At 38.1% G+C, this 19,820-nt stretch overlaps 1 protein-coding gene across 2 annotated transcripts; it reads right to left on the bottom strand.

Annotated features, from left to right (window-relative positions):
* Positions 1-12,167: 12,167 nt before the first annotated feature.
* Positions 12,168-16,405, bottom strand: fbp1b (fructose-1,6-bisphosphatase 1b). 2 transcript variants are annotated; one of them, XM_023265479.3, is made up of 8 exons: positions 16,166-16,405; positions 15,528-15,690; positions 15,340-15,432; positions 14,043-14,183; positions 13,776-13,913; positions 12,825-12,944; positions 12,516-12,705; positions 12,168-12,406 (listed from the first exon to the last, which is right to left on the bottom strand). In XM_023265479.3, the coding sequence occupies exons 1-7, from the start codon at positions 16,333-16,335 to the stop codon at positions 12,517-12,519; spliced, it is 1,014 nt and encodes a 337-aa protein (XP_023121247.1). In that variant the 5' UTR covers positions 16,336-16,405; the 3' UTR covers positions 12,168-12,406; position 12,516. The 2 variants fall into 2 exon arrangements, with proteins under 2 accessions (XP_023121247.1, XP_023121246.1); XM_023265478.3 differs by having other exon boundaries at positions 12,168-12,409; positions 16,166-16,403.
* Positions 16,406-19,820: the final 3,415 nt, after the last annotated feature.

Raw genomic sequence — 19,820 nt, 5'->3', positions numbered from 1 at the left:
CATATGTAAAGGTATACCTTGGAAATACACGTTCCAGGAATGTTTGAGAAGCCCTGCACTTTACTAGACCAGGTTTGCTGGTTTTAGCTACCAGCTTCAATATCTTGCAGGTTATTAATGCTCATTTTTAAAATAGTAATTTTATTTAACAGCATTTTGGCTGAACAACCCTACAAAGAGTCCATGAGAAGAGAAGGAGAAAGTCCTGTAACCCAATACCACCAAGAAATACCTATAATAGTCAGACCAGAGCTGTGTTGCAGAGAAAGTAAGACACAATTATGTCCAAGTTTAAAGATATCTTATCTAACTATACCAACTTACACACACTCCTATAGATCCCATTGTTGTTTCATGTTGCAGGTATTTAATAAACTCAGAGGAAAGACTCCTAGAAACAGCTGGAAGCAACAGTAGTTTTTGTTAATCAGACATGTTACAGATTTTACTGTAAAGTCCTAATAGATGTCAAATTGTACAGAAAAGTAAATAAAGCAAAACTCAGCTTACATAGAAGATGTTTTTATGGTTGTAGACCAATACTGGTGCTGAAATGTGAAAAAGCCTGATGTTTTAGACTTTATTTTGTGTACATACAAAAAGTCTCCATGTCTTGATTAACAATATCTTATTGTCCAGGGCTTTCATACATATTGGGAGTAACCAATAAAAAAGATCCAGGGCTATTTTTAACAATTATTGTCATTTTTGTTTGAAAACCTGGAGCTATTCATTAAACATTCAGGGCTGTAGCCTCAGACACCACATTTTTAAAATTATTATTACTATTATTAAACGACAACATTTGCAGTTAAAGTTTTACATAGTTCATCATCTGCTTCTTTAATGATTGTTCTTCCTTGCAATGAGACTTGCATACAATGAGGCCGGGTTTCTTTGGAAAACACCATCACTTCCCCACAGGCAGAAACAACAGCTGTTATAACACATGCAGAGCTCCTGTCTCACACTTTCCACCATGAAACGCAGCCAGCCTTTAGTGATACACCAAACCCATGAATACTGTGCAACATGGCCATAGGTTTGGTTTGAACATTGGGGGAGACACCTTAAGCAGGCGTAGATGTTCGATTATCGAAACCTGATAATCAAATGCTTTTTTTCCTGCACTGTGATGTATTTTAATGCACCAATCTGTCTTTTCTGCTTCAATTTATGGTGCAAATGTTTTTATTTCTGAAAAAGCCCCAGAAGATTCTGAAATCAGGTAATAATCCTAAATATTTTTGGATATAATGCAGTAAGAATCTCAAGCATTTTTGTATCGCTTTCAAATGTTTTTCTCCTGTAGATCAGCTTTTGCCATTTAATAAAAGCCGTGCAGAGTCAAAACATATACAGGCTGGATTTTGGCTTTTATGCTATGTCTTTCTTTTGTTTGGTAAAGTACCATTTTTAAATGTGCATACTTTTTTGCATCATTTATCAATTTATTGATCTAGATTCATTTAAAAAAACTGGAATGTGGTAGCTTAGGTGTGTTTCAGCAAGATTTCTGCTCATTTTCAAATTTTCTGCATAATGTTACACAAGCTGACTAAGAATACAGCCGTGAGTGATTGAAACAATGATTGTAAATATAAAAATTATAGAATTAGTTAATAACTCTGCAAATCAAAACAACGCTTCCGGAAGTAAATTAGAAAAACAATTCCTATAGTCAGCTGCGGTTTTTCAAGGGTTTTTCTCTTGGAAAACAAATGCATGTCTTCTAATTATTGAGGGGATTGAATCACCCGAATCGCCCGTGAAATCCAAGCCTATGCTGTGAAAACACATCCACACATATCAATACAGACACAACAGCTTAAAGGTTTAGGAACTATGATTTCCATACATGAAGCTGGGAAAGTACCACAGGTCTTCTTGTGAGAAAAGAAAAAACCCGCATTTGTCTGTTTTTTTTTTCTTTTACTGCCCATTCTCTGCAAGTAGAAGCAAGTAATGGTGTGAAATCCAGTGCCATTCGGTTAAAGGGTATTTCCTATTTCCTAACAATAACACTCAACAAGGAAAAAGCGTGAAGAAGAATAACAAGGCACACGCCATGTAAACAAACAACAAATGTGAAGCCAAATGAAGACAGAATGGATCTGTTGGGGCCTTGAGGCCAAACAGAACAAAATACAGGGAAGAAAACCTCTCGTTAATTTGGATACTTCTGTTCCTCTGACCCCGTCACATCACCAAGCTTTGACCACAAAGATCTGGCAGCTCTCAGGGGAACCTTGGACCCCCGATTCCAATTAGAGAGATTAAAGAGTAGTCAAGACAAGTGCAGAGGAGTTTCTTTGCCAAACAACCCAAACTCCCCCCCTCCTCCGCCTCACCCAGCTGGCATACCAGTGCAACAGGCTGACTGCAGGCTCAATTTAGAGCAACATCAAAGCGGAGGTTAGAGAAAGCCCAAATGGTGAAGTGCTCAAGGATCTCCATTAACTACAAAGAACCTGACATCATCCCAAACCGCTTAGGCAAAAGATGGCACTTAACAGAGATTGATATGGGTGCTGAAGAGCTGCAATCCTACTTGTTTTTAAAATCCTTTTGTCCAAAGTTTGAGCACCTCTAATTATCAGAAGTACAAAGACTTCACAAAGCTTTATTTTCAACTTACAACAAACTACATAACGCACAACGGCCATAGTTGTGTTTCACTTTTAAGAAGGAGTTCATAATGCACAGCAGAACCCAAATCCCATCAGTGTTGGATGGCAGCCAGATAAGAACAACGGCCAGATTCAGTGGAGCCAGCAGCTCTTTATGATGGAGCAGGCAACTGCTCTCCCCCACACTGTACCTCTTAAATTACTCTGATACATCACTTACATTCTTTACTTTAATACCAAACTCCTCAGGCTGCACTGACGGGAAGTATGAGGCCAGTGTCCTGTGCAGTCTTGCCTTGCATTTATTTTGAAACGACTACCTCCAGATATGGGTCCTGTACGTGTGGTTGTCCATGGCGACTTGCATGTAATAGTGTTTCCAGAATTGGAATGCGGTTCCCCAGAGCAGATTTGTAAATACTCATGCAGAGACAGACATGCTCTTCAGTTTGTCTCCACTGCTGTCAGAAGTCATTACACACAAGCAAGCTGCACTGCCAGAACAATTCACTGAACTTTGTATTCAAGTGCTTCCAAGCCCAGAGAGAGGCAGAGGGAGAGAACAGGGGAGAAGGGAGGGAGGGAAAGGAGTCAACAATAAAAACCTGCCAAGTGTTTTTCAGCCTGCATTTTCTCATATTTCTGTGGCTCTTGAAAACTGCTCAGATGAGGAACTTGTGTGACTTTTGTGAAAACAAGCAAATTACTTCAGCTCTTTGTCGGCCTGAGCATAATTATGAACATTTAGTATGAAGTGTGATCTTGAATCAGCAGAGCACTGCAGTAAATTACTTTCCTGGTATGGACCTGAAAGACGAGACAGAAGGGATCAAATCAGCTGGATTAAAGTGATTAGCTATGCTAGCAGAATAGCACGGAGTCCAGCTCGAAATATATCAACAACTATTCAATGGATTGTCATGAAAATTTGCTCATATATTCATGCTCCCCAGAAGGTGAAACTTACTGGCTTCTGTGATCAACTTTAGTTTTTTAGTGAATTAGTTCAACATTTACTATAAGGCCAAATTTTGTGCACTGTTTCAAAGCTAAATAATCCAGACTTTGTTTATCCTCGTACTTTTTCTCTTGTGCTATTAGCTTGACATTTTTTATAGCCTATGTTTTAACAACTTTGACCAAAAGCCTGCAAACCTTTGTTTAGCTGGTACTAAATATCAATTGTTAGCATGCTAGTATGCTAACCCAAGATGGCAAAGATGATGAGCATAGTTAAATACAGCCTCACTGACCCGACTGCGTGGCTGTAGAGTTTTACTGATGCATGCATGCGTTCTTCCCAGAATCATTTTCTCCCTCCGTGCTGTCCAGACTGCAGCACGCCCCAAGCCTTTATCACACCAGAGATGTTTTAGGATGGTACCACATGTGCTGAGAATAAGTGCATCCCTCTGGGGGAAGTTGTGCACCACAGCAGGAAAAGGTTCGACTTTGAACTCGCAGAAGAGAACTCAAGCACAAGTTCAAACATGGGTCATTCTGGCTGTAAAGCATGCTCAGAGAGTTATAATCGTCAAAGCCAAACATGGAAAATAGAGTATGATGTGAGGATGAACAGATAGGCGGTTGTTTGGCTGTATTGGTTTCCCATGGACAAGACTTTCAGATTCCTTTGGCTTGCTTTAACACACTGACACCACGGGGAGTTAAAACTAAAAGATTTATGTTCTGGTTCTTCTTGTGTCTCTCAAGAAAGCAAATGTGGCTGTTAAACAGATTGGAGCAGAGAGCTGAACTCCAGACAGAGAGGTAGACACTGGTTCTGTCATCACAAAGGAGGGTAATTGATAGTAGTAGGATACTGACACTTGCAGTAAAATCTGTGTTATATGGGACAATGGAAACCCTCCTGGACTGCTAAGGCCTCCAGTTTAGAGGTACTCTGTGACACTGGTCAGGTAATGATAAGATAAGAGAACCATTTCTCCTCAGTACAAAGTGGGGCAGATAGTAAATCCACACAAATTTCCCCAGAGGTCATCCCTTCATGTGTATCTTTGTCTAAAGAGGGAGGTGTGTCACTATTACAGAAGAAAAAGACACTTATGGCAGACAGCAGTTTAAATTTTTGTTTGAAATGTGACCTCTCCTCTCCAGACTGTGATCATATTTCTCTTCAAGAGGAAATCGCTGCTCAGGGACAAATATTCCACCTCAACACAGAGAAGTCATTGTTCACTGTATCAAGGCCTGAACAAAAAGCCTGAAAAGGAGAAAATTACTACCCAGCACCCAAGAGCCAAACAGAAAACGGAAGTACACCTTTAGTTACTGATTAATTCTTCATCAATATTGAATATCTTTTTAATCAGCTACATTGTGTTCGTGAGTACAGATGGTTTATTCAGACACAATAACTTTTGCTGCAGCACAGTGAATCTTCATGTGACAGTGTAATGAGTGTTTATGTGCGCCAAAGTGTTTAGTGTTGGGGATAGAAGGGGTTGCTGCCAGGATTTGGTTACCAAATACACACAGTCTTCTCAATATTTTAGCCATTTAGCAAGTGGCACCAGAACTTGGATGTAAAATTTCAGACCAGACTGTTCTTGCAATTTATGGACTCTGTCATTAGCTGTTTGATCTCTGGTGACGTTAGATAAAAAGATCAATACCCATCATGTATGTGTTTGTTGAATATAAGGCTGCACTTAGTTGCCAGTTAGCTTAGCTTAGCACAAAGAGCAGTAATTTGGGGAAACAGTTAGTGCTGTCAGATCAGCAGTTCCAAAGCTCACATGTTAACACCCTCTATCTTGTTTGTTTGATATGTTCATAAACTGAAGAACATTTGGTAGTTTTTGTGGGGGTGTTGTGTGAAACAAATGGAAACTCAAGCAAGCCACCGGTCACGGCTACGACCAACACATAACCATCCCCTAACCACAAATTGTAGTTTTCAAACTTTTGCCTTTGTTTGGCTTAAACATTTGGAATATTCATTGCTAAATAGCTATATTTAAAGGTGCTGATTAGTGGATTGTGTTACCTTTGTAAAGATACACACCAGCTATTTACCCTGTTTCCTGTCTTTAAACTAAGCTAAGCTAATGTGTGCTGACTGTGATCTTATACTTAATTGACAATAATAAGAGTGTTATCCATCTTTTCATCTAACTGTCAGCAAGAAGGCAAAACAGTGTACAGAGGACATAATGTTATCTTCTCATCTAACTCTTACTTAAGCACTCATATTTTTGTACTATTCCTTTAAAGCCCAAGGTAACCCAACATAAGCTGTCTTAAAAGTTATGAGATATTTGAGTAAGAACTGGAAGGGATCATCATGCATGCACACATGCAGCACAGTTCTACAAGGCTAGACAGGAGGATAAATGATTACTAGCTTTTGTTTTTTCATAGGACAGTCTGTAACTTGGCCCGTCTGGAATCCTGCCAGGTTGGGGCACAATTTGAGGTCAATCTTTAAGGCGTAGCTGCTGTTTCCGGAGACAGAAAATGAGATGTGACCCAGGGCTTGCCTGACATTTGCCTGAGTAATCACAATGTTGTGCAGAACTGAAGACACAGTTCGAATAGCTTGGGCCATTGTTCCCAGCTTATTCTGGATGAGCATTCTTGGAAACTTTGGGAGAGACATAGGAAATATGTGGGAGCAGATTTGTAACAATTTTGCAAGTGTCTTCAGTTGCTGATGCACAACTTAAGTTACAAAGGTGCATCTCATTCGAGCTCAGTGTAAAAGCAGTTCAAGATACACAATAATGGCAGTAGTAGTCTAGTTTACTTAATTTAAATATATACATTTTGATAATTTCTGTTGATTCAAAATGAGTTGAATGAATGAACAGAGTTCAATCAACTCATTATATTAAGATTATAAGAAACAAAATTAGAATATTAGCTTCACAGAATGCATAATTAAAGAACTAAAACTTCCCAGAGACTCTTTGTTTTTGTAATTTGAAGAAAACAGATACGATAGAAACAATACGAGCAATTCCACCCGCGATAAGGGTACGTACTGAATTCACTCCCTATCCCTGTCGACTTCATTTTCTTACCTTATAGGTCTTGTACCTACTTCAATGCAAATATGGTTTCAGTTGCTTCTGTAAGTTCTCCATGTTAACAGCAGAAATGATTCTTCAAAGTGTAAAACATATAAAAGAAAAACAACTCTGTCTGTAAAGATTGTTCGCATTACCGTTACTTAATTCAACTAAATATCTTAACTCAATTGAACTTGTTTCTCAGTTAAGTCACCTTAGCTCAGCTAGTTAGTCACTAGCTAGCCGCTAGCTAGCAGCTAACTAATTAAGCAGCTATCTCACAATTTGCTCTCAAACTGCTCTCACTGTCCCCATCCATGACACCAAAGAATAAACCAACAATAACACTGAGACCAACACTAAAATTTGTTTTAAAAAAAGAAGAAGAAGAAAAGGTTTCATTTCAGTAAATAAACACCTTAAGTTAATAGCTAGAGGATGAAGTGCAAAAATATAAGCAGCCATAAGAGCTCCTGCAGCAAAGGTGAGGTGACAATGCAAGAACCTCCAGTTATAGCCGATATACACAGCTCAGGTGCAGAATTCTCCACAGAAAATCCACACCTTCTCTCCGCTTTTAATGGTCTCCTATCAAACTTAAGATTCAATAAACTTACATCAGCAACTACCTAACAGTGTTCTTCAGAGTGACCAAGTGACCAGCTTGAACTTGACAATTTCTATGTGTAAATATAGCGTCATATGATATGTAGCTACCAAGGAAACTGTTGTGTGGGATGTCCTCCTTCTAAAATATGAATATTTGATGCATGACGCATCAGGTACAAATACAGCTCCTCTCCAGTCAAGCCAGTATTTGGATTAGCAGTTAGCTCCACTCAGGGTGGTCTGGGAGACAGAGTTTATGTTTAATTTAAACAAAGGCTCTCCGGGTCTGTGTACTGTCGTTGTGCTGAGAAAAGCCATGCCGACCAGTTAAACAAGCGGGCGAAATGTTAGATTTAATGAAGTATCATGACTGGAGTTATAAAGTCTATACATGGCCCACAATGTAACAGAAAGAATTGTGTTTATAGTGAAAGTCACTGGCTTGTGAAGAGCATTTTTAGCAGGCCAGTGATTGCAGGATTCTAATCAGAAACCAAATTACTGGACAAAATGAAAAGATTGCGGGAAAAATGTAAGGAATCGCTATAGTTAATACAATTCAGGATTAAGTGTCTATCAGTGTCAAAGTGGACAAAGACATGAGGCAAGTAGTTATACTTTAAACTGGGTAAATTGTCATCGGATGACAATTATTGAACAGGCCTTCAATAGTCAGTGTCCAAGTGTCCCACCATGTCAGAAACACAGAAACACAGACCTCTCTTAAAGTCACAGGGATAAAAGTACCAAGTGGACCAGAACAGACAGTTGTCAAAGATGACTATCCAGCAGATTTCATTCATATTGAAAGGACTAACATCATGTGAGAAACAAAACAAATCTCTGTTAAAGCTACAAGAATAAAAGTACAGAGTACAGGTATAAATATCTGTCAAGTATCACACCTTATTCACATTCTTCTTTCATTCTAAAGGGATCTATATTGTTCAAAATGTGGATCTACTAAGCGTCACTGCTATGGTTGAATAAATGTGTTTGCCTCATGTGAGCTCTAGTCGCCTTTTGTACTCTGGAAACTTGTCCTGGAGCTGAATAGGATCTGATTCAGCTGCATTTTGCTAGAAGATGAGTGGAGAACCCAGTTTTTACACACTGCATTCATGCAGTCCATGTCATATTTTGTTACAATGGAGTCGTTCCTCTCCACTGGCAAATAAAATTTGATATAATCATTTAAGGAGATAAATATTCCTAAAATATCATAAAATAAAACAAAACACAAAACTATCCAAATAAAGAGAATAAATAAATAAATTCACAGCTTGCTCAAAGGGGATCCAAGCGAATAGGTGGATTGTTTTGGTTTAGTCAGTCAGGTTACTCTCCATAGTTGTGAATGCCGCAGGGTCTCGCTCTTAATATTTATATTAATTAGCTAACATTCTGTAATTTATAATACCGTAGGATATTAGCTGCATTTTTATATTAGTTAGTTCCTTGTCCATAATTAAAAACACTGTAGGACCAGGTAAAATAATATTTTATCATTAATATGTAAATGTCTGAGGTAAAATTACACCAAAAATGACACTACAGGGTCTAAATTTTAATGTTTAAATTTGTTTGGTGAAGTTGCAGCATCAATAATATGTTTTTTTTACTGGAAATCACTGGCTGAAACTCTTGGTTTAGATGTACTATTTAAAATAAAAAACAAACTTAAAGCTTTCACAGATCAAGTTTCCTTAATTTCTTTAATTTTTCCATAAGTTGAAGTATCTGTCTTCTTCTGTCATCATCATTTCCTTCTAGCACAACCAAAACTGAGCTGGGAGACAGGGAGAGGTTGTTGATGTTGTTGAGTAAGCTGTCAGCTGCGTAGACGCACCACAGACATACTGCCATTACACTCTTCATCAGAGTGTAAAGTAAACACAGCCTGTCTGGACACGGCTGGATGTCAGTGAGACGGTGAAAGACGACAGCAGGAAACAACAGGTACTGACCTGTCACAGTTAAGACGGGTAAAAAGGGACAAATCGGTGTCACATAAACCACATCAAACAGCCAAAATGCAAATTTTGTGTATTATAAATGCATGTTTAGTGTTTCAGAAAACTCACAGACAGTCCAATGGCAGAAGTGACCGTGGATTTTCTAAAATATTCTGTTGCTTCAAGCCTCTTGATTTGATCTGTGTTTGATGAAAAAAAAGTCAGAGAATGCAGCGAGATAAAAATCAGCTCTTTGAGGTCGAAAAGGGAAATGCCTTTCTTAAAAAGCCACTGCAGTGCACTGAAACATTTATTTTGAAGACTTACTCCAATAACCTTTATTCAAACCAACATATGTCATCTTATCTTGTCCTTATACATGAGCAAATACACGTAGATGCAGCACACACACAGACACCACATTCAGTAGCAGGGGAAAAATAAACAGTCTGTCTTTTGCTTTTCCTGCAAAATCTAAATATTGACTCTGTAACCTATAATCATACACAGTCTGAGCAAAATCGAAATAAACAAGTGTGCCTAAAACGTGTAAGTGTTTGTGTGTCTCATTGGCGTGGAGGCCCCCGAATACTGACAGTGACAAACGCACATTAAAAAAAGGAAGTGGTTTTGCCTTTAGTGAATACCAGACAATATGGATTCCATCCAGCATACTGGAGCTACATGAATTATTATGTATTCTCTATATATACAAAGGAGCTCTTTCAAAAGCATTCAGCTTTCTGCCTCAGATCAGGCATCTGCTTTTAGTTGACATCAATTAACTTTTATGTGACTCACATACAATATTCTCACATCCAGAGGCTTTAAATTGCCAAGACGTAAGTAAAAAGGGCAATAAAAATTCCATTATGCTCTCAGAGGAGCATTAACACTTCAATGCCAAGTTTCCAAGTGACATCAGCGGCCAGTGGTCCACACAACTGTGTTATTACTGTGTTGCAGTGTTATTAAAAGCTCATTAAGATCCATATCAGACTTTAAATCTTTGTGTGTTGGAAGCTACAGTAGGTGCAGTATGCGGGAAACATAGTTTGTATGTGCTGACTCTGTATGCTTCGTAGTTCTACACACCATAATGACTGCTTTCCTAAATAAACTCGATTGATTGAATGAGGCTTTTGTGTTAGCACTCTGTCGCATCTTTGTGTTTTTTCTCATGAATCTTTATGGCTCATTAGTGCTGTGGCAAAGCTGGAACATTTCTGGCACTGCTGAAGCCGCTCATTCTCATGCCAGAAACCATCAGGAGCTGACAAAGAAACACAAAATCTGAAGGACATGAATGTTGTTAATGGACATGGTGAGGCTGATTTAATACTTCACCATCTTTAAGTATGCTTAATTCAGTTTCTTGTTGTCAGTTGGATGAAAAGATTGATACACCCTCATTTAAGTTTAGTAAATCTGAAGCTTGAGCCAGCAGCTGGCAGCTTAGCATAAAGACTGAAAACAGCAGAAACAGCTGGCATTGGAAAGGTAATACCATCTGCCTTCTTCACTACACCAGCTTGGTTTTTAACTCAATGGTTCATTTAAGAAGAATTTTTAGTCAGCAGCAAGTAAGTCACATAAAGAATGGAAACTAAGATAACTCACCTGGCTCTGTCTTGGTTTGAGATTTTGTTTCACCAAGAGTTGAGCAGAAGGGTTTAATTATTCAGTTTTTGTTTTGTTGAATACATATTTTTTCCATGTGATTTTCAAAGAAGTCAAAATACTTATTTTCTGAAATATCATCAAAAGATCCTAAATATGTTCAGAAAACCTCTAAATAACTAGCGTGAAAGACAAAGCTTTTTAAGTTGTCTATTCATACAAGCAATTGACAAATTAAAGGAAAAACTATACAGAATGTGCCTTGATAAGGTGTTTGGCCACCACACATCTTTAGAAGGGCATTATTATACCTTTGCATTGATTCTTAAAGTTTCTGGAGCCCCGCTGGACTGATGAACCCTGTTTTCCCAAAAGACACTCCCTCATTTGGTGTTTTAATGATGAGCGCTGTCAAACAGACTAGTTCAAAATCTCCCAAAGGTGTTCAGTTGAGCTGAGATCTGGTGTTTGCAAGGTCAGTTTATATGATTCACATCCCCGTCATACTTTAGTGACCCCTTGTGTTCTTTGAATGGAGACATTATCATCCTGGAAGAGCCCTCCAATCAGGACAGATGTGTTTCATCATATGATAAAGATGTTCAATCAGAACAACTTTTTGCAGTGACTCTTCCCTCTATGGGGATAAGTGAACCCAACCATGTCAACAAAATGCCCCCAAAGCCTAATAGATCCACTCACTGTAGGGGTCAAGGGTTTAGGGCTTTCTTTTAATTTGTCACCCATCTGTACATTCACATTTGTTTGTCTTAACGACAGAACAACATTTGTCATTACTGATTTGTGGTTATTTAGATGTCTGAGAAACAATGATGTCCTCTAACTTGTACTGAGATATCTGGGCTTGCATCCCAAAATGCCATTATGTCCTAATAAATAATAAACTGAGTTGCATGCTCAGTTGACTTAGCAGCAATGTGAGGAGAAAGTATTGTTCATACATAAAAATGGAACAAATTGAGGGGAAATCAGAGTCCATAGAGAAGAGGATTCCCAGAGTAGCACTGCAATCCTGGGTGGAGAATGTGAAAGAGCAGAACTTGGCCTTGTTACCATTAATGAGCAAGTTTTGGAGCAAAGTTTGCTCCAAGCTTGAAATCTGGCTGTTGCTGCTTCATCCCCATGTGAATATTCATCAACTTGCTATCATACCTCAGGTTAAAATGGGGTATTGGGTTTGTTTAATGACTTTATAAAGACGTGTGTGTGTGATCTTTTTCCTTGAAATAGAACTTTTTCACCATATGGACAAAACTGTCAGAGCATAGAAACATACATGATCACCAATACACAGATCCTGAAGTTTGGCAACTCACTAAGGACCAAAAGCCTCTTTTTATTTGTCTTTATTTTAAAAATACAGAGTAATTCTCTACACACAGTTCAGAAGATGTAATGAGCACAGTGTGAGGCAGAAGCTCCTGGTTTGTTCATCAGTGCAACAGAGGGAATGAGTAAAAAGAGTAAGGAATGTCCTGACTGTGCCTCTTGATGGTGTTGTCAGTCCTGATTTTGGTGGGTCATCACCAGACTTGACCTGCTAAATGGAAGATAACAGAAAATAAAACATAATTGTATATTTCTCTAAATTTGCTGCCTAATGATGCCTATTTTATTCTAAAAGTAGACATAGTGGAGCTGAGTACCTCATTTGTTGTGCTTCTTGTAGATGGCAATATACTCCTGCACATCATCAGGGGATCCCAGGACCACAGGGACTCTCTGGTGGATGTTGGTTGGCTGGATGTCCAAAACATTTGTGGATCCAGTAGTGGCCATGCCTCCTGCCTGCTCCATGATGAAGGCCATGGGGTTGCACTCATACAGCAGCCTCAGCTGAAAAGCAGAGAACATTAGTGTAATGACATGACAAGAAGGTATTTGATGTATTAATATTCTAGCACCTTAATGCACAAAATCCAAACATTTTATTTGTAGAAGTTCCATCTGCTCACCTTGCCCTTAGGACTCTTCACATTAGCAGGATATAAAAAGATTCCTCCATACACCAAAGTACGATGAACATCAGCTACCATTGAACCGACATACCGGCTGCCGTAAGGAGCAGAACCATCCTTGGAACAAAGAAAAACATAACTATCATTCAAATCATTATATCAACTTCATAGTTTCTACAATTATCTGGCCAAAATTTTACAACATAGCATTAGAAAAGGTCATTTCTGCATTAGGCACACTGTAAAAATTAAATAAATAAATCAAAAATATATGAAAAACCAAAACAAAGCAAATAAACAACAACAAAAAAAAACCATGAAAAATTTTGCAGCAATGGTGCCAGAAAAAAAACATGGTTAAAAAAAAGGTATAATATTCTCTTTTCAAAACATTTTCATTCAAAAACTGCAAATAAATAAATAAATAAAAAAGTCTGTCAATGTTTTTCAAGCTGATTTCAATAATTTATAATTTCACAAGAGCTGTAATTTAAAAAAGCAAATGAAATATGTATAGTAATCATTACAAAATTGTTTTTTCTTTTTCAGTGCTTAATACACAAAAAAAATCTTTAAAACAGCAGCAAAAATCTTTAAAATAATGACATTTTTGGTGATTTAAATCCAGTATAAAGTTGTTTAATTTTACTGTCAAACATTATTAAAGAATTAATTACCATTTGTAAAAATACAAATATTTGATGTGGACATTATTTGTATTTTTAGTATTTTTTTAGGGCTAACATATAATGTATACTTTTTTCTGTGATTTTACTAGTTATTATCTATATTTTAACAAATATGAAAAAAATCAAACAAAAAAACAATAAATTGTTCAAAAATATTTCAGCTCATTGTAAAAAAGCATTCAATTTTAACAATGTATTTGTTAAGTAATCACATTTAAAAGCACTCTGCTAAATATTTGAATCCGCTTGTTGGCTTTACCTCTGGGTATTTCTTCTTTTGTATGTACTCTGTGACATCTGGATAAAAATGCTGTGCATATCCTTCATTCAAACTGTAGATTTTTCCCTTTTTCTTAATCTTCACATCTCGATCCACCAAGATGAACTCTCCAATTGCCTGAAAAAGACACACAGGAGATGTCATGATGCAGTCGAATACTGATAGAGAAAATAATTTGCTGTGGCAAAACCAACACATAACAAAATAGCTTTGATACCATCTATTGCAGTAAAATTTTAGTCTTACGGGATCAAGCATGAAGCAGTTGACTCCTTGACCAGTGGAGAGCACCATCATGGTGGCACTGCCATACAGGGCATAACCAGCTGCTACGATGTTCCTTCCAGGCTGCAGAGCATCGTTCTCTAATGGCTCCCCATCTGTGGTCTATGCAGAACATGTGGAAAAATATAAGAAATTAGACATGCATTTTTGGAACCAATGGGATGTGACATACAGTGGGAATTATATTTTTTCCACAGCGATATATGTGAAGAAAAATGCAGTGCTGGCAACAGTGTTAACACAAACCCTGATGCACAAAACTCATGTTCCTAAACAACTAAACAATATTCTCATTTGCACTTTAAAAGGAGTGTATTTTTCCCTGAAGGTTAGGACTGCAACATTATAGGAATGGCTTCCAGTTTGAAAGAACCACAACGTCCATGTACACAACAAAACTTTCACTCTGGATGCTTGGGTGCGTGACCTCTGCAGGACCATTATTCTTGAAAATGATTTTGTATTTTAATTTGCTGTTTGGTTAGGTGAAGGAAAACATCATTATTTGAATTAAAATATAACCCTTTCACAACTCTATTTTTTATTTTATTCTAGCTGAACAGGAGGGACAGTGAAGGAATATATGCAAAGATATGTTGATTGCATTGCATTTGTGACACATAAACAAAATGTAACTGAGAATGCAGTTTACTTGTATACGTGCGTTTTAGAAGACAGCGCTGGAGTAAACATAACTTATTTTATTGTAGCCCTAGATTAAACTTGATTTTCTTCCTAGACACATGGTATCTAATAGTAATTTTCAGCTGTGTACATGCTGTGTTGGATGATTGTACAGCTAGATTTCAGGTTTCTTGGTTTGTGAGGAGGTTAACGTCATTTGTATTTGAGTCTTGCAAAACCCTTTTAGTTTATAGCGGTGCAAGCAGCCATGTGAGGTGTCCAATGGTACTTTAAGCCAAAGGTTAACTAGCATGTGAGTTTTAAGCAGCTATTTTCCATGTTGGCAATCTTACTTTGATATGTTAATGTCTTAATGTTGAGTTATTTCGCTAAAAGAAGTCAGGGGATCACCAAATTCCTTATGTTTCATCATCTGGGGACCAAGATTCTCTGTCAGTCTAATCTGAGATATTTCACTTTGTACTGACCAAAAGACCACACTGCCATCCTTAGACGTGGCTGAAATTATGAATGCTGAAAAAATTCGCAGCTGAAGTTCTGCAATGCCGAGCAAAGGGCTGAAGTAATAATTCTATACTGTTTGGGAGCTGAATGTAGCATCAGAGACTCTGACCTTTCTGTAGATGGCAAAGATTGTTCCAATGGAGACAAGACAGTCAATGTTGGATGAACCATCCAGTGGATCAAAGCACACAATGTATTTTCCCTGTCAGGTGAGAGAAGAATAGATTTTATTGACGTTACAAAGAAAAAAGGGCCTATTCAGACAATCATGAAACTACAGTGTACAGATGCACGTACTCTCTTGTCTGGCTCCACAATGATGGCCTTCTCGTCTTCCTCTGAGACCAGAACACAGGAAGTGAAGGAGGACTTGATCATGTTGATGACCAGGTCATTGGACAGGACGTCCAGCTTCTTCACCTGGTCTCCTGTCACATTGGTGCTTCCAGCAATGCCATATCTTCCCAGAGAGGAAAGAGGAGAAACTTACTAAAAAGCTATTCATTCTGTAAAGACATTGAAGGAGATGTGGTAACACTCAACGCAGGCTGTCTTGCACTAGTGAGAAAGGTCTGAGAAACCTATTATCTCGTTGACCTCTGCCCTGGGGGATTGTGCAGGACATGTGCAAAGTTTACCTTTGGCCAGGGGCTTAGTTAAAACTGCTCACTGGTTCTCATGTTACACTGCGTTTCATTGCAAATAACACCACACACCAGCAGTTAGCTGACTGAAATAAACTGACAACTATTGACAGAATAATTAGTAATTAATTCAGACAATGAAAAGGATTTGCAGATTTAGCTGAAATAGTGGAAATTTAAAGTTGTATAAATGAAATGACACATACATTCACCTTCATATTCAGATACATGCAAGGGTTTGCAACCTCCTATATGTATGAAGAAATAAAAAATAAAAGAAATACTACTCACAGGTTAGCAATCCCAGCCTTCCTTACAGCGGTTGAAATGGCTTTGACAGCAGTGCAGATGGAGTTGAGCAGGTTTGTCAGCTCACCTGTTCCATGGGCCTTCCTGCCCTCCTCCAGAACAAACCTGGTGAGAGTCAGCACGTTGGTGTCGAAGGCTCCTTTCTCAGACATTTTGCTGTCAGGCGTGAGACTGGGACTGCAGCCTAATGCCGTAAGTGAAACAGGTGAGTGATACTCCAGAGTTAAAAAGTGGACTCAACAACAGAGATAGGGGAAGGAACAGGGGTGTGCAGCTCCTCTAACCAATCACAGGTGTCCTTTCTGACAGAGGGGTGTGTGTGATTGCTTCTGTGGCTCTGGGTTTAAAAGAGCAAAGTTCAAAGATAGGGAGGATTTTTGTTTTAAAGTGGCAATAGCCTGATTCAGTCCCCAATCACTGTGATCTCAGCTTAAACGAGCGTTTGTCAGTCTGCACTTAAGTTATGTACAGTTCTACAAAATGTTTTGAATGAAGGTTTAGTCTCAATACAATTTGGCTTCATTGTGTTCATGAAGGCAAAGTGCAAAATCTTTTAACAGAAACAACATTTGATGCATTGATTGCTGAATTCCTGCAGTATCAACAAATGCTCTGTGTTTTTCAGATAGTTTCTGGATTCCTACTACATTGCTATTGCTTTGTTCATCGAAGTGCTTCTATGGCGAATGCTGAAGGGACGGAAATCAGTCTCACATTAAAGGTTCCTTTTGGAAACCTGTGAGACTTTCAACAAACACGTTGGTTCTGAAATGCAGGAGGTGCTCAGCATGCAGTGGAGAACTTGTGCATGGTGATACTGGGTGTGACCTGACTCTGGCAGTCACACAGTATGAATTATAATGGAAGGAGAGGAGAATGGATGCTGATGGATTTGCCTTGAGGAAAAGCAGGCCTGGTAGTTTCACCCACCCAACATGAAGGTTTGGTTAGAATCATTAAATGTCAGCAAATGTTAATAACCAGACACATTTTAAACTAGCTTAGCTTTATACCTACCAAATAATTCATCAACTTCACTTTTCATTTAACAGAATGTAGACCAACAAGTGGTCAGTTTCACAAATTCATCCATGGAAAATAACCTAAATCAAAACAGTTGACAATAAGCTTATACTGGGTTTGACTAACTCAGCACTTCTCTTGATATACAATTCAACCATGCTCTCCCTGCATGATCCTGAAGAAGTGTAAAGTTCAAACCACAGGACTCATTGTCCTTGTCTACATTACCAGATTTTACTTGTACTGATAAAACACCACTTGCAGGTTAATAAAGAGCCACATTCAGGTGGTGCATGTTGTCTCTGTGTCAGTGTGTCTGTGCATGCAGATAAATAGTTTATGGTCTTTGTCTCTGTCTGTGACACAAACATGAAAAGGTAAAAGGACTCCGTATGGTTTATTGAGTTACTTACATCATAAGCTCACACAAAACAAGTCAGAGACCGGTTTCAGAACATCAATATGAACTTTGAACTCAGCAGGATAGCAACAATGAAATTCACTCTGAGGTAATAAGTGATGGTCAGTCACATACCAATCATGTTGTTTTCAGATTAACAATAGCAATTTACATGCAACTGTGATTTTTACGGGCTAGTATCAGAGCTTCAAAGATCATATGTAGATGGTTCTCTCTCAAAAAATATTTATAAAGAAAACTCACATTTTATTTCTCAGAAAACAGACAAATATTAGCCTTTTCCCCAGAAACTCCAGTCAGTGATGTAATGGTGCTTGGAGAGATTGGTATATTCTTAATTTAAACCCATTGTGTCCCATTTTTTGTATATATTTTTGTCAAAGCAGTTCATCAGCAAAGAATAAATGTCCTGTGTCATAAACTGTGACATGTAAGACTGCTGTTTCATATATAGTTGTTCTAAACAGGCCAGTAGTGTTTACACACTGCCACTTAGCTTTTGCTGCTTGACATCAGAGACTCAGAATCATTGTGAAATTAAAGTCTCATTCCAGTTACTGATTAAACTCCTTAAAACTCAGATCTGTGTATTAAAAAAAATCACATTCTTCCAATAAAATAGCAGTTGCTTCCTCTAGAATGTGCAGATCCATCGAGAATATACACTCAAGAAGACGTAAACATGGTGTTCCTGTCAGAGATTGTTTTTAGCAAAAGTTCACAATGACACAGCTGTCTTTCCAACTCAAATATTTCAAAATTAAATTGGGAAATTCTCAATAAACACATATACAAATCAGCTTTAAGGAAGCAAAGATTATCCAGGTGCTACTTACACATTACAAAGTGCACTTTTAAGCCTGGAGCATTTCGAAAACTGGTTCCCCCTCATGCCTAAACCTAAGTGACACAAAATGACACAGAGACACAATACAACCACAAAAAGACACAACTACAGAAGAGACAAAAGCATCATAAAAATGCAAAACCCCAAAACATTACAAGGAAACACAAAGTTAAAATATCTTTTATTTCACTTTCAAATCTTGCAGACCATTATTATTCTTGCGTTTCTTACAAAACGAATCAAATCAAACACTGTGTTTTAGATGCCCTTTTTTGCACTGCATGCTTAATCCAATAGATTTCTATTGGTATATGAAACAAGCAGTTATTGCAACATCAGTAATACTTCTGGTTGAAGTTGAAAGTTTGTCCTGTGGTTCCTCCTTTGCCAAAAATCATCCTATTTATTCCTTCTGAGTGATGTAAACACAACACATCTGAAAACTGTGCTGGATTTAGAGTTTTAGAAGATATTAACCGCTGAGCAACAGCTATGTTTAGACAGGAGTTGTGCTACTGCTGTACTTACAGTGAGTGCATGTATACGATCTGACACTTCTTCCCAGGGTACATTTTAGGGACACTGGGAATGTAGCATCTTAAGAGATTCATAAGACAACTGAAAGAACTTTGATTGGCGATCGGTTGTGGAGTTCATCAGAAGTGAAAACAACGAAGAAATTAAAGAGAAACTCTGAGTATCCATCGAACAGCTAAGAAAGTTTTTTTGTCTCCACATCTTTGCATTCAGTCCCCACACCTTGTCATAAGGTCCCCATATTTATTCAGCTGGTCCCTTTTTCCTCTGGAGTCATTTCCACACTGCATCCACATGATGTCGCTGTGCAGCCTACAAATGTTAAATAAGTGACGTCCCAAGATCAGTCACAAGTAGCATCCTGCTGCTACCTCTGCTGTGCAGTCAATCACTTTGAGGTTTGTACTTTTCTGCAAATTAGAGTCACTTATTTTCCCTATAAACTTTCAACAGGCCTAGTAACATACAGTCCCCATCCTGCACAATTTATAAGAGTCTCTTTACTACGTGCTCCTTAGTAACTGGGAGGGCATGTTTTGAATCCATGCAGGCTACATAAAGAATTAAGTTTCTTTGGTTGAGAAACAGAACCCATTGGAGGAAAGTGTGAATTTAGATCATTTTAGTGGCAAATTTCCACCTCTAAAACAAGATGCTTCAGAAGCAAGAATGATGTGGCGTTTATGCTGTGTAATCGAGTCAATAGTTGAAAAGACATCATCAATATTTTACTGAGGACTCTTCACCACCTGACTGACTCCCAGCAGCACCTGTTGCACGGTGACAACTCAGCGCATGCGCAGTGTCTG

The sequence above is a fragment of the Amphiprion ocellaris genome, chromosome 17 (assembly GCF_022539595.1).
Source record: "Amphiprion ocellaris isolate individual 3 ecotype Okinawa chromosome 17, ASM2253959v1, whole genome shotgun sequence".
Lineage (NCBI taxonomy): Eukaryota > Metazoa > Chordata > Actinopteri > Pomacentridae > Amphiprion > Amphiprion ocellaris.
This window is presented reverse-complemented; position numbering and strand designations above follow the sequence as displayed.

What these genes read in the sequence shown, in the direction of transcription:
- fbp1b (XM_023265479.3), bottom strand. Translation starts at nt 16,335, where the DNA reads ATGTCTGAGAAAGGAGCCTTCGACACCAACGTGCTGACTCTCACCAGG. An exon ending in ACTGCTTCATGCTTGATCCC is followed by an intron (nt 13,914 to 14,042) that starts GTAAGACTAAAA and finishes TGTCTTTTTCAG; the next exon opens with GCAATTGGAGAGTTCATCTT. An exon ending in AAAAGAAGAAATACCCAGAG is followed by an intron (nt 12,945 to 13,775) that starts GTAAAGCCAACA and finishes CTTTGTTCCAAG; the next exon opens with GATGGTTCTGCTCCTTACGG.